The sequence below is a fragment of the Haemorhous mexicanus genome, chromosome 34 (genome assembly GCF_027477595.1).
Source record: "Haemorhous mexicanus isolate bHaeMex1 chromosome 34, bHaeMex1.pri, whole genome shotgun sequence".
NCBI lineage: Eukaryota > Metazoa > Chordata > Aves > Passeriformes > Fringillidae > Haemorhous > Haemorhous mexicanus.
The window spans coordinates 1312041-1334091 of record NC_082374.1 but is presented as its reverse complement, the minus strand read 5'-3'; the positions used below and the strand labels follow the sequence as shown (position 1 = coordinate 1334091).

Sequence of the window (22051 nt, the reverse complement as noted above, 5' to 3'; positions counted from 1 at the left end):
GTTCGCCAAGAAGCACGCGGCCTACGCCTGGCCCTTCTACAAACCCGTGGACGTGGAGGCGCTGGGGCTGCACGACTACTGCGACATCATCAAACACCCCATGGACCTGAGCACCATCAAGGTGGGGGGGATGGGGGGGATGGGGGGATAGGGGGGGATGGGGGGGATAGTGGGGGGATGGGGGGAATGATGGGGGGATGGTGGGGATGGGGGGATGGGGGAAATAATGGGGGTTTGGGGGGGAATGATGGGGGAATAATGGGGGGAAATGGGGGGATGGGGGGAGATGGGGGAATGGGGGGAATGGGGGGATGGGGGGAATGGGGGGAAATGGGGGGATGGGGGGAGATGGGGGGATGGGGGGAGATGGGGGGAAATGGGGGGGATGGGGGGATGGGGGAAATAATGGGGGTTTGGGGGGGAATGGGGGGGAATAATGGGGGGGGATGGGGGAAATAATGGGGGAAAAATGGGGGGGAATGATGGGGGAATAATGGGGGGAAGTGGGGGGGATGGGGGGAGATGGGGGAATGGTGGGGATGGGGGGAGATGGGGGGAATGGGGGGAGATGGGGGGATGGGGGAATGGGGGGAGATGGGGGGAATGGGGGGGATGGGGGGAGATGGGGGAAATAATGGGGGGAGATGGGGGGAATGGGGGGATGGGGGGAGATGGGGGGAATGGGGGAAATGGGGGGATGGGGGGAATGGGGAGAAAATGGGGATTGGGGAGGTGAAATGGGGAAAATTGGGGGTTTGGGGGGAAAAATGGGGGGGATGGGGGGGGATGGGGGGATGGGGGGATGGGGGGATGGGGGGGATGGGGGGAATGGAGGGGAATAATGGGGGGAAATGGGGGGGATGGGGGAAATAATGGGGGAAAAATGGGGGGGAATGATGGGGGGGAATAATGGGGGGGATGGGGGAAATAATGGGGGAAAAATGGGGGGAATGATGGGGGAATAATGGGGGGAAATGGGGGGGATGGGGGGAGATGGGGGAATGGTGGGGATGGGGGGAGATGGGGGGAAATGGGGGGAATGGGGGAAATGGGGGGATGGGGGAAGATGGGGGAATGGGGGAAATGGGGGGATGGGGGGAATGGGGGGAAAATGGGGATTGGGGAGGTGAAATGGGGAAATTGGGGGTTTGGGGGGAAAATGGGGGGGAAATGGGGGGGATGGGGGGATGGAGGAATAATGGGGGGGAATGATGGGGGAATAATGGGGGGAAATGGGGGAAAGATGGGGGGGAATGGGGGGAATAATGGGGGAAAGATGGGGGGGGAATGGGGGGAATGATGGGGGGAATGGGGGAGTGATGGGGAATAATGGGGGGGAAATGGGGGGGAATGGGGGAAATGGGGAATAATGGGGAGAAATGGGGGGATGAATGGGGAATGATGGGGGAATGGGGGGAAATGGGGAAGATTGGGGGAAATGGGGGTATGGGGGGGAATTGGGGAAATGGGGGGAAATGGGGGAAATGGGGAAAATGGGGGGAAATGGGGAATAATGGGGGGAATTGGGGGAATGGGGAAAATGGGGGGAATTGGGGGGTTTGGGGGATGAAATTGGGAAAGATGGGGGAAATGGGGAAGGAATGGGGGAAAATGGGGGGGAATTGGGAAGAATTGGGGAAATGGGGAAAATTGGAGTTTAGGGGGGTGAAATGGGGGAAAATGGGGAAAAATGGGAAAAAATGGGGTGAAATACGGAAAAATGGGGGTTTGGCAGGAGATAATGGGGGTTGGGGGGATGAATTGGGGAAAATGGGAGTTTGGGGGGAATAAATGGAGTTTGGGGGGAATAAATGGGGGTTGGGGGATAAAAGGGGAAAAATGGGGTTTTGGGGAGATAAATGGGGGTTTGGGGAAAAAATGGGGGTTTAGGGCAATTAAATGGGAATTTCAGGGGAAAAATGGGAATTTTGCCCAAAATAGATTTTTTTTCAGCCCAACATAAATAACATTTTTGCCCCGCCCCCACCCCACGACCCCCCCCAGTCCCAGGTGCTGAACTGTGCCATAATTGCCCAGAATTCCCCATTTTTGGGGTTTTTATGGACCAAAAATAGTCATTTTTATGGACCAAAAGAGAAGTTTTTGGGGCCAAAAATACTCATTTTTGTGGATGAAAAAAAAGGGATTTTTTAACCAAAAATTATCATTTTCATGAACCAAAATAAGGGGGTTTTGGACCAAAAAATAGTCATTTTCATGGATTAAAAAATGCTGATTTCATGGACCAAAAAAAGCTTTTTTTTTTTGAACTAAAAAGAGTCATTCTCATGGACCAAAAGGAGGGGGTTTTTGGACTGAAAATATTCATTTTTATGGCCTAAAAAGGGGTTTTTTTGGATCAAAAAAAGTCATTTTTATGGACAAAAAAAAGGGATTTTTTGCTCCACCCCCACCCCACGACGTCCCTGTCCCGGTGCCCATCCCAGGGGCTGAATTCTGCTGGAATTCCCCCCAGAATTCCCCATTTTTGGTGGTTTTATGGACCAAAAATTATCAGGTTTTTGAACCAAAAAAAAGTTATTTTTATGGAACAAAAGAGGAGTTTTTGAGGGTCAAAAATAGTCATTTGTGTGGATCAAAAAAAGGGATTTTTTTAACCAAAAATTAGCATTTTCATGAACCAAAAAGGTTTTTTTTCTCCCCCAAAAAAATAATTCCCATGGACCAAAGGGGGTTTTTTTTGGACCAAAAATATTCATTTTTATGGACCAAAAGAAGAGGTTTTTTTTGACCAAAAATACTTTTATACCGACCAAAAAAAAAAAAATTTTTACCCAAAAATAGATTTTTTTTTTTCAGTTTAAAAGAAATAACATTTTTTCTCCACCCCCACCTCACAACCCCCTCATCCCAGGGGTTGAATTGTGCCGGGATTGGCCAGATTTGCCCATTTTGGGGTTTTTTTTTTGGTGTTTCAGTCCAAGCTGGAGGGCCGCGAGTACCGCGACGCTCAGGAGTTCGCGGCCGACGTGCGGCTGATGTTCTCCAACTGCTACAAGTACAACCCCGCCGACCACGAGGTGGTGGCCATGGCCCGCAAGCTGCAGGTGAGCCTTCCCACATTTCCCAAAAAATTCCAGGAAAAATCCCGAAATTCCAGGAAAAAAACAAAAAAAAAAAATTCGATATTATCAAAAAATGCTGACTCGGCAAAAAAACTAGGTGGGTTTTTGGGGGTTTGGTTTGGTTTTTTTCTTGTTGAAGTGAAGGAAATCACAATTCCCAACATTCCAGGGAAATTCCTATTTTTTTCCTCCCCTCTGGGCAGGATTTGTAAAAATAAAAATTCAGAATGATCAAAAAGCGCTGACTCGGCAAAAAAAAAAAAAACCCCAACCCTAAAAATTGGTGATTTTTTTGTTGTTCTGGCTGAAGTGAAGGAAATCACAATTCCCAACATTCCAGGGAAATTCCTTTTTTTTTCTCCCCTCTGGACAGGATTTGTAAAAATAAAATTCAGAATAATCAAAAAGCGCTGACTCGGCAAAAAAAAAAAAAAAAAAACCCACCCCTAAAAATTGGTGATTTTTTTGTTGTTGTTGTGGAAGTCAAAGAAATCAGAATTCCCAACATTCCAGGAAAATTCCTTTTTTTTTTTTCTCCCCTCTGGGCAGGATTTGTAAAAATAAAATACAGAATAATCAAAAAGCGCTGACTCGGCAAAAAAAAAATAAAACAAACCACCCTTAAAAATTGGTGATTTTTTTGTTGTTGGTGTGGAAATCAAAGAAATCAGAATTCCCAACATTCCAGGGAAATTCCTTTTATTTTCTCCCCTCTGGGCAGGATTTGTAAAAGTAAAATTCAGAATAATCAAAAAACGCTGACTCGGCAAAAAAAAAAAAACAACCCCACCCCTAAAAATTGGTGATTTTTTTGTTGTTGTTGTGGAAATCAAAGAAATCAAATTCCCAACATTCCAGGGAAATTCCTTTTTTTTTCCCCAGCAGAATTTACAAACCAAAAAAAAAGGGAATAATAAAAAAATGCTGACTCGGCAAAAACTTTTAAAAGGGGTAAAAAAAATCGACCAAAAAAAAAGAAAAATTGTGTGTTTTTTTGTTGAAGTAAAGGAAATCAGAATTCCCAGCCTGCCAGGAGAATTCCCAACTTTCCAGGAAAATTCCCCCTTTTTTTTTTTCCTAGCAGGATTTGGGAGGGGAAAAAAAAAATAAATCAGAATAATAAAAAAATGCTGACTTGGCAAAAAAAATCCTGATTTTTGTTGTTGTTGAAATCAGGAAATCAGAATTCCCAACATTCCAGGAAAAATCCTTTTTTATTTTTTTTCCCCAGCAGGGTTTGGGGGGGAAAAAAAAAATATTTAGGAATCATCAAAAATGCTGACTCAGCCAAAAAACCCAAGCCAAACCAAAAAAGAGGAGTTTTGTTGTTGAAGGAAAGGAAATCAGAATTCCCAACATTCCAAGAAAATTCCCAACCTTCCAGGAGAATTCCATTTTTGTTTTAACCCTGCGGGATTTGCTCAAAAAAAAAAAATTTGGAATAATCAAAAAAAGTTAAAAAAAAAAAAATTAAAAAAAAGCTGACTCAGCAAAAAATTTGGTGGGGTTTTTTTGTTGTTGTTGAAGTCAGGAAATCAGAATTCCAAAACCTTCCAGGAACATTCCCAACCTTCCAGGAAAATTCCATTTTTTTTCCTAGCAGGATTTTGCCCGAAAAAAAATTCAGGATAATCAAAATACGCTGACTCAGCAAAATGAATTGGTGGATTTTTGTTGTTGTTGTTGAAGTAAAAGAAATCAGAATTCCCAGAACTCCTGGAAAATTCCCAGCATTCCTGGAAAATTCCATTTTTTTTTATTCCCAGCAGGATTTAAAAAAAAAAAACAAAAAACCTTCAGAATAATCAAAAATGCTGACTCAGCAAAAAAACCCAACCCCAAAAATCGTGGGGTTTTTGTTGTTGAAATGAAGGAGATCAGAATTCCCCAAATTCCAGGAAAATTCCCAAAATTCCTGCAGAATTCCCTTTTTTTTTTTTAATTTTTCCCGGCAGGATTTGCAAAAAAATAAAAATGAAAGTAGCCCAAAAATGCTGACTCGGCAAAAAAAAATTACAAAAATTGTGGGGTTTTTTTCCTCAATTTTTCTCAATTTTCCCTGAATTTTTTTTACAATTCCCATCAGGTTTTATTTTGTATTTCTCCTTTTCCTGTCCCAGCTGAATTTCTCCTCATTTTTCCTTAATTTTCCCCGTTTTTCCCCTAAATTTTTCTCATTTTTCCCTGAATTTTCCTACCGTTCCCCCCTGGAATTCAGGTTTCATTTATTATTTCTCCTTTTCCTGTCCCAGTTTTGAGGCAGGAGCGGGAAGGACGAAAGTGGCTCCAAAAATTGATAAAATTTTATAAAATGGAGGGGAAATCCATCAAAAATCAGGGGAATTCTTTTAAAAGTTGGGGGGAAAAATCTTCAACATTTCAAAAAAATTCCTTAAAAAAGGAGTGAAAATCCTTCAAAATGAGTGAAAATCCTTCAAAATGAGTGAAACCCCCCAGAACGGATGGAGAGGAGAGGGGGCTGTGAATCCGTGGTGGGATCAAGGTGGGAAATGACCTCGAAATTTTGGGGTCAACCAAAGATGGTCCAAGAAGATCTCGAGAACTTGGAAAATGCAACTTTTAAACGAGAAATTGGGAAAAACTTCTGAATTTTTTCCTCAAAACCACCTTGGAGATGGTTGAGAACTCCAGTGGGAATCCATGGTGGGATCAGGGTTGGAAGTGACCTCAGAAATCATGGGGTCAACCAAAGATGGTCCAAGAAGATCTCGAGAACTTGGAAAATGCAACTTTTAAATGAGAAATTGGGAAAAACTTCTGAATTTTTCCCCCAAAACCACCTTGGAGATGGTTGAGACCTCCAGTGTGAATCCGTGGTGGAGTTAAGGTTGGAAATGACCCCGAAAATTTTGGAGTCAACCAAAGATGGTCCAAGAAGATCTCGAGAACTTGGAAAATGCAGCTTTAATGAGGAATTGGGAAAAACATCAGAATTTTCCCCACAAAACCTCCTTGGAGATGGTTGAGACCTCCAGGGGGAATCCATGGGTGGTGGAGTTAAGGTTGGAAATGACCTCGAAAATCATGGAGTCAACCAAAGATGATCCAAGAAGATCTCGAGAACTTGGAAAATGCAACTTTTAAATGAGAAATTGGGGAAATTCTCTGATTTTTTCCTCAAAACCACCTTGGAGATGGTTGAGATCTCCAGGGGGAATCCATGGTGGGATCAGGGTTGGAAATGACCTCAGAAATCATGGGGTCAACCAAAGATGATCCAAGAAGATCTCGAGAACTTGGAAAATGCAACTTTTAAATGAGAAATTGGGAAAAACTTCTGAATTTTCCCCCCAAAACCACCTTGGAGATGGTTGAGATCTCCAGGGGGAATCCATGGTGGGGTTAAGGTTGGAAATGACCTCAAAATTTTGGAGTCAACCAAAGATGGTCCAAGAAGATCTCGAGAACTTGGAAAATGCAACTTTTGAATGAGAAATTGGGGAAATCCTCTGAATTTTTCCCTCAAAACCTCCTTGGAGATGGTTGAGATCTCCAGTGGGAATCCATGGTGGGATCAGGGTTGGAAATGACCTCGAAAATTTTGGAGTCAACCAAAGATGGTCCAAGAAGATCTCGAGAACTTGGAAAATGCAACTTTTAAATGAGAAATTGGGGAAATTCTCTGATTTTTCCCCCCAAAACCACCTTGGAGATGGTTGAGATCTCCAGGGGGAATCCATGGTGGGATCAGGGTTGGAAATGACCTCAGAAATCATGGGGTCAACCAAAGATGGTCCAAGAAGATCTCGAGAACTTGGAAAATGCAACTTTTAAATGAGAAATTGGGGAAATTCTCTGAATTTTTCCCTCAAAACCTCCTTGGAGATGGTTGAGATCTCCAGGGGGAATCCATGGTGGGGTTAAGGTTGGAAATGACCTTGAAAATGTTGGAGTCAACCAAAGATGGTCCAAGAAGATCTCGAGAACTTGGAAAATGCAACTTTTAAATGAGAAATTGGGGAAATCCTCTGAATTTTCCCCCAAAACCTCCTTGGAGATGGTTGAGATCTCCAGTGGGAATCCATGGTGGGGTTAAGGTTGGAAATGACCTCGAAAATTTTGGAGTCAACCAAAGATGGTCCAAGAAGATCTCGAGAACTTGGAAAATGCAACTTTTAAATGAGAAATTGGGAAATCCTCTGAATTTTCCCCCCAAAACCTCCTTGAGATGGTTGAGATCTCCAGGGGGAATCCATGGTGGGATCAGGGTTGGAAATGACCTCGAAAATTTTGGAGTCAACCAAAGATGGTCCAAGAAGATCTCGAGAACTTGGAAAATGCAACTTTTAAATGAGAAATTGGGGAAATTCTCTGATTTTTCCCCCCAAAACCACCTTGGAGATGGTTGAGATCTCCAGGGGGAATCCATGGTGGGATCAGGGTTGGAAATGACCTCAGAAATCATGGGGTCAACCAAAGATGGTCCAAGAAGATCTCGAGAACTTGGAAAATGCAACTTTTAAATGAGAAATTGGGGAAATTCTCTGAATTTTTCCCTCAAAACCTCCTTGGAGATGGTTGAGATCTCCAGTGGGAATCCATGGTGGGATCAGGGTTGGAAATGACCTCAGAAATCATGGGGTCAACCAAAGATGGTCCAAGAAGATCTCGAGAACTTGGAAAATGCAACTTTTGAATGAGAAATTGGGGAAATCCTCTGAATTTTTTCCTCAAAACCTCCTTGGAGATGGTTGAGATCTCCAGGGGGAATCCATGGTGGGGTTAAGGTTGGAAATGACCTTGAAAATGTTGGAGTCAACCAAAGATGGTCCAAGAAGATCTCGAGAACTTGGAAAATGCAACTTTTAAATGAGAAATTGGGGAAATCCTCTGAATTTTCCCCCAAAACCTCCTTGGAGATGGTTGAGATCTCCAGTGGGAATCCATGGTGGGGTTAAGGTTGGAAATGACCTCGAAAATTTTGGAGTCAACCAAAGATGGTCCAAGAAGATCTCGAGAACTTGGAAAATGCAACTTTTAAATGAGAAATTGGGAAATCCTCTGAATTTTCCCCCCAAAACCTCCTTGAGATGGTTGAGATCTCCAGGGGGAATCCATGGTGGGATCAGGGTTGGAAATGACCTCAAAAATCATGGGGTCAACCAAAGATGGTCCAAAAAGATCTCAAGAACTTGGAAAATGCAGCTTTTAAATGAGAAATTGGGAAAAACTTCTGAATTTTTTCCTCAAAACCACCTTGAGATGGTTGAGACCTCCAGTGTGAATCCGTGGTGGAATCGAGGCTGGAAATGACCTCGAAAATCATGGGGTCAACCAAAGATGGTCCAAGAAAATCTCGAGAACTTGGAAAATGCAACTTTTAAATGAGAAATTGGGAAAAACTTCTGAATTTTCCCCCCAAAACCACCTTGGAGATGGTTGAGATCTCCAGTGGGAATCCATGGTGGGGTTAAGGTTGGAAATGACCTTGAAAATTTTGGAGTCAACCAAAGATGATCCAAGAAGATCTCGAGAACTTGGAAAATGCAGCTTTTAAATGAGAAATGGAGTCAATCCCATCGATTTTCCCCTAAATCCAGAATTCCAAGGGACTCCCAGGATTCCAGGGTCCCTCCCCCCACCCCAGGTCCAGGTGTTGACCTTTGGTGTAGAACCCACCAATCCTTGTAGGACCTGCCCCTCCTTTGGAGCCCCCCTTTGGTCACCTCGGGCCGGTTGTGTTCTTGCAGGACGTGTTCGAGATGCGCTTCGCCAAGATGCCGGACGAGCCGGAGGAGCCGGTGATCCCCGCCTCGTCCCCCGTGGTGGTCCCGCCCCCCACCAAGGTGGCCCCGCCCTCGTCCAGCGACAGCAGCAGCGACAGCTCCTCCGACAGCGACAGCTCCTCCGACGACTCCGAGGAGGAGCGGGCGCAGCGCTTGGCCGAGCTCCAGGAGCAGGTACGGGGTGGCCCAGGGGTCCTTCCGGTGGGGTTGGGTGGTCTTGGGGTCACGGCTGGAGGTCGTGGTTGTCCCGTGACCGTCAGCTCCCCAGGCAATGAAATTGTGGAACTTGTTGAGCAGAAATCATTGGGTTTGTCGACCCAGAATCGTTGGGTTTGTTGACTCAGAATCGTTGGGTTTGTTGACCCAGAATCGTTGGGTTTGTTGACCCAGAATCGTTGGGTTTGTTGACCCAGAATCGTTGGGTTTGTAGACCCAGAATCGTTGGGTTTGTAGACCCAAAATCATTGGGTTTTCAACCCAGAATCGTTGGGTTTGTTGACCCAAAACCGTTGGGTTTGTCGACCCAAAATCGTTGGGTTTGTCGAGTCAAAATCGTTGGGTTTGTTGACTCAGAATCGTTGGGTTTGTTGAGCCAGAATCGTTGGGTTTTCAACCCAGAATTGTTGGGTTTGTTGACTCAGAATCGTTGGGTTTGTTGACCCAAAATCGTTGGGTTTGTTGACCCAAAATCGTTGGGTTTGTTGACCCAAAATCGTTGGGTTTGTTGGCCCAAAATCGTTGGGTTTGTTGAGCCAAAATCGTTGGGTTTGTAGACCCAGAATCGTTGGGTTTGTTGGCCCAGAATCGTTGGGTTTGCTGACCCAGAATCGTTGGGTTTGTTGACCCAGAATCGTTGGGTTTGTAGACCCAAAATCATTGGGTTTGTTGACCCAGAATCGTTGGGTTTGTTGACCCAAAACCGTTGGGTTTGTTGACCAAAATCGTTGGGTTTGTCGACCCAAAATCGTTGGGTTTGTAGAGCCAAAATCATTGGGTTTGTTGACTCAGAATCGTTGGGTTTGTTGGCCCAGAATCGTTTGGTTTGTTGAGCCAGAATCGTTGGGTTTGTTGACCCAGAATTGTTGGGTTTGTTGACCCAAAATCGTTGGGTTTGTTGACCCAAAATCGTTGGGTTTGTTGGCCCAAAATCGTTGGGTTTGTTGAGCCAAAATCGTTGGGTTTGTTGACTCAGAATCGTTGGGTTTGTTGACCCAGAATCGTTGGGTTTGTTGACCCAGAATCGTTGGGTTTGTTGACCCAAAATCGTTGGGTTTGTTGGCCCAGAATCGTTGGGTTTGTTGACCCAAAACCGTTGGGTTTGTAGACCCAGAGTCGTTGGGTTTGTCAATTCAAAATCGTTGGGTTTGTTGGCCCAGAATCGTTGGGTTTGTAGACCCAGAATCGTTGGGTTTGTTGAGCCAAAATCGTTGGGTTTGTAGACCCAAAATCGTTGGGTTTGTTGACCCAGAATTGTTGGGTTTGTTGACCCAAAATCGTTGGGTTTGTTGAGCCAAAATCGTTGGGTTTGTTGAGCCAAAATCGTTGGGTTTGTTGGCCCAGAATCGTTGGGTTTGTTGACCCAAAACCGTTGGGTTTGTAGACCCAGAGTCGTTGGGTTTGTCAATTCAAAATCGTTGGGTTTGTTGGCCCAGAATCGTTGGGTTTGTAGACCCAGAATCGTTGGGTTTGTTGAGCCAAAATCGTTGGGTTTGTAGACCCAAAATCGTTGGGTTTGTTGACCCAGAATTGTTGGGTTTGTTGACCCAAAATCGTTGGGTTTGTTGACCCAAAGTCGTTGGGTTTGTAGACCCAAAATCGTTGGGTTTGTTGACCCAAAACCGTTGGGTTTGTCAATTCGAAATCGTTGGGTTTGTCGACCCAGAATCGTTGGGTTTGTCAATTCAAAATCGTTGGGTTTGTAGACCCAGGATCGTTGGGTTTGTTGAGCCAGAATCGTTGGGTTTGTTGACCCAGAATTGTTGGGTTTGTTGAGCCAAAATCGTTGGGTTTGTTGAGCCAGAATCGTTGGGTTTGTAGACCCAAAATCGTTGGGTTTGTAGACCCAGAATCGTTGGGTTTGTTGACCCAGAATCGTTGGGTTTGTCGACCCAGAATCGTTGGGTTTGTTGACCCAGAATCGTTGGGTTTGTTGACCCAGAATCGTTGGGTTTTCAACCCAGAATCGTTGGGTTTGTTGACCCAGAATTGTTGGGTTTGTTGGCCCAAAATCGTTGGGTTTGTTGAGCCAAAATCGTTGGGTTTGTTGAGCCAGAATCGTTGGGTTTGTTGGCCCAGAATCGTTGGGTTTGTTGGCCCAGAATCGTTGGGTCTGTAGACCCAAAATCGTTGGGTTTGTTGACCAGAATAGTTGGGTTTGTTGACCCAGAATTGTTGGGTTTATTGACCCAAAATCGTTGGGTTTGTAGACCCAGAATCGTTGGGTTTGTTGACCCAGAATCGTTGGTTTTGTTGACCCAGAATCGTTGGGTTTGTTGACTCAAAGCCGTTGGGTTTGTCGACCCAAAATCGTTGGGTTTGTCGACCCAGAATCGTTGGGTTTGTTGACCCAGAATCGTTGGGTTTGTCGGCCCAAAACCGTCGGGTTTGTTGACCTAAATTTTTGGGTTTGTTCACCCAGAATCGTTGGGTTGACTCAAAAGTTTTTGAATTTGTTGGCCTAGAATTGTTGGGTTTGACCCAAAGTTGTTGGGTTTGACCCAAAACTGTTGAGTTGGACCCAAAGTTGTTGGGTTTGACCCAGAGTTGTTGGTTTTGACCCAAAACTGTTGGGTTTGACCCAAAACTGTTGAGTTTGACCCAAAATTGTTGGGTTTGACTTAAAATCGTTGGGTTAGACCCAAAATTGTTGAGTTTGACCCAAAACTGTTGGGTTTGACCCAGAATTGTTGAGTTTGACCCGAAACTGTTGAGTTTGACCCAAAATTGTTGAGTTTGACCCAAAACTGTTGGGTTTGACCCAAAATTGTTGAGTTTGACCCAAAACTGTTGGGTTTGACCCAGAATTGTTGGGTTTGACCCAAAATTGTTGGTTTTGACCCAAAGTTGTTGGGTTTGACCCAGAATTGTCGAGTTTGACCCAAAACTGTTGGGTTTGACCCAAAACTGTTGGGTTTGAACCAAAATTTTTGAGTTTGACCCAAAGTTGTTGGTTTTGACCCAAAATTGTTGGGTTTGACCTAAAACTGTTGGGTTTGACCCAAAGTTGTTGGGTTTGACCCAAAATTGTTGGGTTTGACCCAGATTTGTTGAGTTTGACCCAAAACTCTTGGGTTTGACCCAAAATTGTTGGGTTTGACCCAGATTTGTTGAGTTTGACCCAAAACTCTTGGGTTTGACCCAAAATTGTTGGGTTTGTCCCAAAGTTGTTGGGTTTGACTCAAAATCGTTGGGTTTGACCCAAAACTGTTGAGTTTGACCCAAAGTTGTTGGTTTTGACCCAGAATTGTTGGATTTGACCCAGAATTGTTGAGTCTGACCCAAAATTGTTGGGTTTGACCCAAAGTTGTTGTTTTGACCCAAAACTGTTGGGTTTGACCCGAAACTGTTGGGTTTGACCCAAAATTGTTGGGTTTGACCCAGAACTGTTGGGTTTGACCCAAAGTTTTTGGGTTTGACCCAAAATTGTTGGGTTTGACCCAAAATTGTTGAGTCTGACCCAAAATTGTTGGGTTTGACCCAAAACTGTTGAGTCTGACCCAAAATTGTTGGGTTTGACCCAAGACTGTTGGGTTTGACCCAGAATTTTTCGGTTTGACCCAGAATTGTTGGGTTTGACCCAAAATTGTTGGTTTTGACCCGAAACTGTTGGGTTTGACCCAAAATTGTTGGGATTGACCCAAAATTGTTGGGTTTGACCCAAAATTGTTGAGTTTGACCCGAAACTGTTGGGTTTGACCCAGAATTGTTGGGTTTGACCCGAAACAGTTGGGTTTGACCCAGAATTGTTGGGTTTGACCCAAAATTGTTGGGTTTGACCCAAAACTGTTGAGTTTGACCCGAAACTGTTGGGTTTGACCCAGAATTGTTGGGTTTGACCCAAAACTGTTGGGTTTGACCCAAAACTGTTGGGTTTGACCCAAAATTGTTGGGTTTGACCCAAAATTGTTGGGTTTGACCCAGAATTGTTGGGTTTGACCCAAAATTGTTGGGTTTGACCCAGAATTGTTGAGTTTGACCCAAAATTGTTGGGTTTGACCCAGAATTGTTGGGTTTTACCCAAAACTGTTGGGTTTGACCCAAAACTGTTGGGTTTGACCCAAAGTTGTTGGGTTTGACCCAAAATTGTTGGTTTTGACCCAAAATTGTTGGGTTTGACCCAAAACTGTTGAATTTGACCCAAAATTGTTGAGTTTGACCCAGAATTGTTGAGTTTGACCCAAAATTGTTGTGTTTGATCCAAGACTGTTGGGTTTGACCCAAGATTGTTGTGTTTGTCCCAAAGTTGTTGGTTTTGATCCAGAATTGTTGGGTTTTACCCAAAATTCTTGAGTTTGACCCAAGACTGTTAAGTTTGACCCAAAATTGTTGGGTTTGACCCAAAATTGTTGGGTTTGACCCAAGACTGTTAAGTTTGACCCAAGACTGTTTGGTTTGACCCAAAATTGTTGGGTTTGACCCAAAATTGTTGAGTTTGACCCAGAATTGTTGAGTTTGACCCAAAACTGTTCAGTTTGACCCAAAACTGTTGGGTTTGACCCAAAACTGTTGGGTTTGACCCAAAATTGTTGGGTTTGACCCAAAACTTTTGAGTCTGACCCAAGACTGTTGGGTTTGACCCAAAATTGTTGAGTTTGACCTAAAATTGTTGGGTTTGACCCAAAATTGTTGGGTTTGACCCAGAATTGTTGAGTTTGACCCAAAATTGTTGGGTTTGACCCAAAACTGTTGTGTTTGACCCAAAATTGTTCAGTTTGACCCAAAACTGTTGGGTTTGACCCAAAACTGTTGGGTTTGACCCAAAATTGTTGGGTTTGACCCAAAACTGTTGGGTTAGTCCCAGAATTGTTGAGTTTGACCCAAAGTTGTTGGTTTTGACCCAAAACTGTTGAGTTTGACCCAAAATTGTTGAGTTTGATCCAATATTGTTGGGTTTGACCCAAAATTGTTGGTTTTGACCCGAAATTTTTGGGTTTGACCGAAAATTGTTGAGTTTGACCCAAAATTGTTGAGTTTGACCCAAAACTGTTGGATTTGACCCAAAATTGTTGGGTTTGACCCAAAACTGTTGGGTTTGACCCAAAATTGTTGGGTTTGACCCAAAATTGTTGGGTTTGTTACCCCAAAACTCTTGGGTGTGTTACCCCAAAACTCTTGGGTGTGTTGACGTAGAGTTGCGTTGGGTTGTCTCAAACCATTGGGTTGGTTGACCCAAAATGCTTCAGTTGACCCAAAATTGTCGAATTTGTTGACCTAAAATCATCGATTGGGTTGGGTGACCCAAAATCATTGGTTTGACCCAAAATCTTTGGGTTCTTTGACCCAAAATCCATGGGTTGACCAGAAAAAAAATCCGTTTTGTTGACCAGAAAACCGACAAGGGTTGGGATGACCCAACTTTGGTTGGCCCAAATTCTTTGGGTTCGTTGACCTAAAATCGATGAGTTGGTCGGCCTGGAAATGTTGGGTTGACCCAAAATCGTTGGGTTTGTTCACCCTGAACTCAGGGACCAGGTGGGGTCAGATTTATGACCCTGGAGGTGTCCATGGAACCACTGGAGGTGACCTTGACCAGGTGGGATCAGTCATGGGTTGGGTTTGGTGACCTTGGAGGTGTCCATGGAACCACTGGAGGTGACAGTGACCAGGTGGGGTCAGTCATGGGTTGGGTTTGGTGACCTTGGAGGTGTCCATGGAATGGTTGGAGGTGATGGTGACCAGGTGGGGTCAGTCATGGCTTGGGTTTGGTGACCTTGGATGTCTCCATGGAGCCATTGGAGGTGACAGTGACCAGGTGGGATCAGTCATGGCTTGGGTTTGGTGACCTTGGAGGTGTCCATGGAACCACTGGAGGTGACAGTGACCAGGTGGGGTCAGTCATGGGTTGGGTTTGGTGACCTTGGAGGTGTCCATGGAATGGTTGGAGGTGATGGTGACCAGGTGGGGTCAGTCATGGCTTGGGTTTGGTGACCTTGGAGGTGACCTTGGGATGGTTGGAGGTGACACTCAGTGACCCAGTGGGGTCAGAGGTCAGATTTATGACCCTGGAGGTGTCCATGGAATGGTTGGAGGTGACAGTGACCAGGTGTGGTCAGTCATGGGTTGGGTTTGATGACCTTGGAGGTCTCCAGGTTGGGGTTGGTCCATCCCAGGTTGCATTCGATGGCTTTGGAGGTGTCCATGGAACGGTTGGAGGTGACAGTGACCAGGTGGGGTCAGTCATGGGTTGGGTTTGGTGACCCTGGAGGTGTCCATGGAATGGTTGGAGGTGACGGTGACCAGGTGGGGTCAGTCCTGGGTTGGGTTTGATGTCCCTGGAGGTCTCCATGGAATGGTTGGAGGTGACCTTGACCAGGTGGGGTCAGTCCTGGGTTGGGTTTGATGACCCTGGAGGTGTCCATGGAACCACTGGAGGTGACAGTGACCAGGTGGGGTCAGTCATGGCTTGGGTTTGGTGACCTTGGAGGTGTCCATGGAATGGTTGGAGGTGACAGTGACCAGGTGGGGTCAGTCCTGGGTTGGGTTTGGTGACCTTGGAGGTGTCCATGGAATGGTTGGAGGTGACAGTGACCAGGTGGGGTCAGCCATGGGTTGGGTTTGGTGACCCTGGAGGTGTCCATGGAATGGTTGGAGGTGACAGTGACCAGGTGGGGTCAGTCATGGGTTGGGTTTGATGACCCTGGAGGTCTCCAGGTGGGGTTGGTCAATCCCAGATTGCAGTCAATGACCTTGGAGGTGTCCATGGAACCATTGAAGGTGACACTCAGCGGCGGGGTGGGGTCATGGGTTGGGTTTGATGACCCTGGAGGTGTCCACTAAACCCTTGGAGGTGACACTCAGTGACCTGGTGGGGTCAATCAGAGGTCAGATTTGGTGACCCTGGAGGTGTCCATGGAAGAACTGGACACTGGGCTGGCTGAGAAGGTTGGGGTCAGTCCAAGGTAGGATCTGATGACCTTGGAGGTCTCCATGGAGCCATTGGAGGTGACACTCAGTGACCAGGTGGGGTCAGTCCTGGGTTGGGTTTGATGTCCCTGGAGGTCTCCATGGAATGGTTGGAGGTGACACTCAGTGACCAGGTGTGGTCAGTCCTGTGTTGGGTTTGATGACCTTAGATGTCTCCATGGGATGGTTGGAGGTGACCTTGACCAGGTGTGGTCAGTCATGGGTTGGGTTTGGTGACCCTGGAGGTGTCCATGGAATGGTTGGAGGTGACCTTGACCAGGTGGGATCAGTCATGGGTTGGGTTTGATGACCTTGGATGTCTCCATGGAGCCATTGGAGGTGACACTCAGTGACCAGGTGGGGTCAGTCCTGGGTTGGGTTTGATGTCCCTGGAGGTCTCCAGGTGGGGGTTGGTCCATCCCAGGTCGCAATCAATGACCTTGGAGGTGACCAAGGACCCTGCTCTGGCTGAGAACCTTGGGCTCGGTCCCAGGTGGGACCTGACCTTCTGGAGAACTTCCCGAGCTGCCAACCGCCCCGTTCCCGCAGCTCAAGGCCGTGCACGAGCAGCTGGCGGCGCTGTCCCAGCCCCAGCAGAACAAACCAAAGAAGAAGGAGAAGGACAAGAAGGAGAAGAAGAAGGAGAAGCACAAAAAGAAGGAGGAGCTGGAGGACGCCAAGAAGAGCAAGGCCAAGGAGCCGCCGCCCAAGAAGGCCAAGAAGAGCAACAGCAACAGCAGCGCCTCCAGGTGGGCCCTTCCCACAATTCCCTGGGGCAGTTTGGGGATCCCCCGGTGCTAATTAAGGTAATTACCCCAGGGTTCATTAACGAGGGACCTCGTGGTGATGGGTGATGGGTGGGGTTGAGCCCAGGCTTGAGCTCAGCTCAGGCTTTGGGGCTGGTTCTTCTCCGTGCTCCTGGGGACACCTGGCTGGGCAGGTGGAGCTGGGCTTTGGGTGCCCAGGAGCAAATTAAGCTCAGCTTTGGGTGTCCCAAACTAGCCTGAGCTCAGTTTTGGGTGTCCAGGAGCAAATTAAGCTCAGCTTTGTGTGCCCCAAACCAGCCTGAGCTCAGTTTTGGGTGTCCACGAGTAAATTAAGCTCAGCTTTGGGTGTCCCAAACCAGCCTGAGCTCAGTTCTGGGTGTGCAGGAGCAAGTTAAGCTCAGCTTTGGGTGTCCCAAACCAGCCTGAGCTCAGTTTTGGGTGTCCAGGAGCAAATTAAGCTCAGCTTTGGGTGTCCCAAACCAGCCTGAGCTCAGTTTTTGGTGTGCAGGAGCAAATTAAGCTCAGCTTTGGGTTTCTGAATGGTCTGAGTTCAGTTTTGGCTGTCCAGGAGCAAATTAAGCTCAGCTTTGGGTGTCCCAAACCAGCCTGAGCTCAGTTCTGGGTGTGCAGGAGCAAATTAAGCTCAGCTTTGGGTGTCCCAAACCAGCCTGAGCTCAGTTTTGGGTGTCCAGGAGCAAGTTAAGCTCAGCTTTGGGTGTCCCAAACCAGCCTGAGCTCAGCTTTGGGAGCCCAGGAGCAAGTTAAGCTCAGCTTTGGGTGTCCCAAACCAGCCTGAGCTCAGTTCTGGGTGTCCAGGAGCAAGTTAAGCTCAGCTTTGGGTGTCCCAAACCAGCCTGAGCTCAGTTTTGGGTGCCCAGGAGCAAGTTAAGCTCAGCTTTGGGTTTCTGAATGGTTTGAGCTCAGTTTTGGGTGTCCAGGAGCAAATTAAGCTCAGCTTTGGGTGTCCCAAACCAGTCTGAGCTCAGTTTTGGCTGTGCAGGAGCAAATTAAGCTCAGCTTTGGGTTTCTGAATGGTTTGAGCTCAGTTTTGGGTGTCCAGGAGTAAATTAAGCTCAGCTTTGGGTGTCCCAAACCAGCCTGAGCTCAGTTCTGGGTGTCCACGAGTGAATTAAGCTCAGCTTTGGGTGTCCCAAACCAGCCTGAGCTCAGTTTTGGGTGTGCAGGAGCAAGTTAAGCTCAGCTTTGGGTGTCCCAAACCAGCCTGAGCTCAGTTTTGGGTGTCCAGGAGCAAGTTAAGCTCAGCTTTGGGTGTCCCAAACTAGCCTGAGCTCAGTTTTGGGTGTCCAGGAGCAAGTTAAGCTCAGCTTTGGGTGTCCCAAACCAGCCTGAGCTCAGTTCTGGGTGTCCAGGAGCAAGTTAAGCTCAGCTTTGGGTGTCCCAAACCAGCCTGAGCTCAGTTCTGGGTGTGCAGGAGCAAGTTAAGCTCAGCTTTTGGTTTCTGAGTGGTTTGAGCTCAGTTCTGGATTTCCAGGAGCAAGTTAAGCTCAGCTTTGGGTGTCCCAAACCAGCCTGAGCTCAGTTTTGGGTGTGCAGGAGCAAGTTAAGCTCAGCTTTGGGTGTCCCAAACCAGGCTGAGCTCAGTTTTGGGTGTGCAGGAGCAAATTAAGCTCAGCTTTGGGTTTCTGAATGGTTTGAGCTCAGTTCTGGATTTCCAGGAGCAAATTAAGCTCAGCTTTGGGTGTCCCAAACCAGCCTGAGCTCAGTTTTGGGTGTGCAGAAGCAAGTTAAGCTCAGCTTTGGGTGTCCCAAACCAGCCTGAGCTCAGTTCTGGGTGTCCAGGATCAAAATAAGCTCAGCTTTGGGTTTCTGAGTGGTTTGAGCTCAGTTTTGGGTGTCCAGGAGTAAATTAAGCTCAGCTTTGGGTGTCCCAAACCAGCCTGAGCTCAGTTCTGGCTGTCCAGGAGTAAATTAAGCTCAGCTTTGGGTGTCCCAAACCAGCCTGAGCTCAGTTTTGGGTGTCCAGGAGCAAGTTAAGCTCAGCTTTGTGTGCCCCAAACCAGCCTGAGCTCAGTTTTGGGTGCCCAGGAGCAAGTTAAGCTCAGCTTTGGGTTTCTGAATGGTTTGAGCTCAGTTTTGGGTGTCCAGGAGCAAATTAAGCTCAGCTTTGGGTGTCCCAAACCAGTCTGAGCTCAGTTTTGGCTGTGCAGGAGCAAATTAAGCTCAGCTTTGGGTTTCTGAATGGTTTGAGCTCAGCTTTGGGTGTCCAGGAGTAAATTAAGCTCAGCTTTGGGTGTCCCAAACCAGCCTGAGCTCAGTTCTGGGTGTCCACGAGTGAATTAAGCTCAGCTTTGGGTGTCCCAAACCAGCCTGAGCTCAGTTTTGGGTGTCCAGGAGCAAGTTAAGCTCAGCTTTGGGTGTCCCAAACCAGCCTGAGCTCAGTTTTGGGTGTCCAGGAGCAAATTAAGCTCAGCTTTGGGTGTCCCAAACCAGCCTGAGCTCAGTTTTTGGTGTGCAGGAGCAAATTAAGCTCAGCTTTGGGTTTCTGAATGGTCTGAGTTCAGTTTTGGCTGTCCAGGAGCAAATTAAGCTCAGCTTTGGGTGTCCCAAACCAGCCTGAGCTCAGTTCTGGGTGTGCAGGAGCAAATTAAGCTCAGCTTTGGGTGTCCCAAACCAGCCTGAGCTCAGTTTTGGGTGTCCAGGAGCAAGTTAAGCTCAGCTTTGGGTGTCCCAAACCAGCCTGAGCTCAGCTTTGGGAGCCCAGGAGCAAGTTAAGCTCAGCTTTGGGTGTCCCAAACCAGCCTGAGCTCAGCTTTGGGTGTCCAGGGGCAAATTAAGCTCAGCTTTTGGTTTCTGAATGGCTTGAGCTCAGTTTTGGGTGTCCAGGAGTAAATTAAGCTCAGCTTTGGGTGTCCAAGAGAAGCTTGAGCTCAGTTCTGGGTGTCCAGAGCAGGTGGAGCTTGGCCAAGACAATCTTGGGCTCACCTTGGGATCACCACACATTTTAGGCTCAGCTTTCCACCCCAGCTCCCACCTGAGCTTCACCTCAAAGCCACAACCAACAAAGTCACCTCAACCACCGCATTTTGTTGGTGTGAGCCGCAAGAAGGAGCTGGTGGCAGTGAAGTTCTCCAGGTCCTGTGGGTTAGGGCTGGTTTAGGCTGGGTTTAGACCCAGTTTAGGCTGGGTTTAGGTCAGGTTTAGGCCCAAACCACCGCGTTTTGTTGGCGTGAGCAGCAAGAAGGAGCTGGTGGCAGTGAAGTTCTCCAGGTCCTGTGGGTTAGGGCTGGTTTAGGTCAGGTTTAGTCTAGGTTTAGGTCAGGTTTAGGCCTAAACCACCCTGTTTTGTTGGTGTGAGCAGCAAGAAGGAGCCGATGGCAGTGAAGTCCTCCAGATTCTTTGGGTTAGGGCTGGTTTAGGCTGGGTTTAGACCAGGTTTAGGTCAGGTTTAGGCCTAAACCACCGTGTTCTGTTGCTGCGAGCACCAAGAAGGAGCTGGTGGCAGTGAAGTTCTCCAGGTCCTGTGGGTTAGGGCAGGTTTAGGTCAGACTTAGACTGGGTCTAGGCTGGGTTTACGTTGGGTTTAGGCCCAAACCACCAATTTTTGTTGCTGTGAGCAGCAAGAAGGAGCCAATGGCAGTGAAGTCCTCCAGGTCCTGTGGGTTAGGGCAGGTTTAGGTTGGGTTTAGACCAGGTTTAGTCTAGGTTTAGGTCAGGTTTAGGCCTGAACCACCATGTTTTGTTGCTGTGAGCAGCGAGAAGGAGTAGATGGCAGTGAAGTCCTCCAGGTCCTGTGGGTTAGGGCTGGTTTAGGTTGGATTTAGGCTGGGTTTAGACCAGGTATAGGCTGGGTTTAGGCCTAAACCACCCTGTTTTGGTCACTCCTGCACCAAGAAGGAGCTGGTGGCAGTGAAGTCCTCCAGGTCCTGTGGGTTAGGGCTGGTTTAGGTTGGATTTAGGCTGGGTTTAGACCAGGTATAGGCTGGGTTTAGGCCTAAACCACCCTGTTTTGGTCACTCCTGCACCAAGAAGGAGCTGGTGGCAGTGAAGTCCTCCAGATCCTGTGGGTTAGGGCAGGTTAGGTTGGGTTTAGGCTGGGTCTAGGCCTAAACCACCATTTTCTGTGTGCATGAGCCACAAGAAGGAGCTGGTGGCAGTGAAGTTCTCCAGATCCTGTGGGTTAGGGCTGGTTAGGTTGGATTTAGGCTGGGTTTAGGTCAGGTTTAGGCCTAAACCACCATGTTTTGGTCATGCATGCACCAAGAAGGAGCCAATGGCAGTGAAGTCCTCCAGGTCCTGTGGGTTAGGGCTGGTTTAGGCTGGGTTTAGACCAGGTTTAGGCTGGGTTTAGGTCAGGTTTAGGCCTAAACCACCGTGTTTTGTTGCTGCGAGCAGCAAGAAGGAGCTGGTGGCAGTGAAGTTCTCCAGGTCCTGTGGGTTAGGGCTGGTTTAGATGAGGTTTAGGTCAGGTTTAGGCCTAAACCACCGTGTTTTGTTGGTGTGAGCACCAAGAATGAGCCGGTGGCAGTGAAGTCCTCCAGGTCCTGTGGGTTAGGGCAGGTTTAGGCTGGGTTTAGACCAGGTTTAGTCTAGGTTTAGGTCAGGTTTAGGCCTGAACCACCGTGTTTTGTTGGTGTGAGCAGCGAGAAGGAGTAGATGGCAGTGAAGTCCTCCAGGTCCTGTAGATTAGGGCTGGTTTAGGTTGGATTTAGTCTGGGTTTAGGTCGGGTTTAGGCCTAAACCACCATGTTTTGGTCACGCCTGCCCCAAGAAGGAGCTGGTGGCAGTGAAGTCCTCCAGATCCTGTGGGTTAGGGCTGGTTTAGGTTGGATTTAGGCTGGGTTTAGGTCGGGTTTAGGCCTAAACCACCATGTTTTGGTCATGCATGCACCAAGAAGGAGCACGTGGCAGTGAAGTCCTTCAGGTCCTTTGGGTTAGGGCTGGTTTAGGCTGGGTTTAGATGAGGTTTAGGTCAGGTTTAGGCCTAAACCACCGTGTTTTGTTGGTGTGAGCAGCAAGAAGGAGCCGATGGCGGTGAAGTCCTCCAGGTCCTGTGGGTTAGGGCTGGTTTAGGTCAGATTTAGGCTGGGTTTAGGTCAGGTTTAGGCCTAAACCACCGTGTTCTGTTGCTGTGAGCAGCAAGAAGGAGCTGGTGGCAGTGAAGTTCTCCAGGTCCTGTGGGTTAGGGCTGGTTTAGGCTGGGTTTAGGCTGGGTCTAGGCCCAAACCACCATTTTCTGTGTGCATGAGCCGCAAGAAGGAGCTGGTGGCAGTGAAGTCCTTCAGGTCCTTTGGGTTAGGGCTGGTTTAGGTTGGATTTAGGCTGGGTTTAGGTCAGGTTTAGGCCTAAACCACCGTGTTTTGGTCACGCA

General features: G+C 47.3%; 1 protein-coding gene across 1 annotated transcript in view; it reads left to right on the top strand.

The window, feature by feature from the left end:
* Window positions 1-22051, top strand: part of BRD4 (bromodomain containing 4) — a 117961-nt gene that overhangs the window by 48349 nt on the left and 47561 nt on the right. Inside the window, exons 7-10 of the mRNA XM_059872049.1 lie at window positions 3-121; window positions 2940-3068; window positions 8798-9007; window positions 16505-16704. Of these exons, the coding sequence (XP_059728032.1) occupies window positions 3-121; window positions 2940-3068; window positions 8798-9007; window positions 16505-16704 (658 nt within the window). The remainder of the gene's footprint in view (window positions 1-2; window positions 122-2939; window positions 3069-8797; window positions 9008-16504; window positions 16705-22051) is intronic.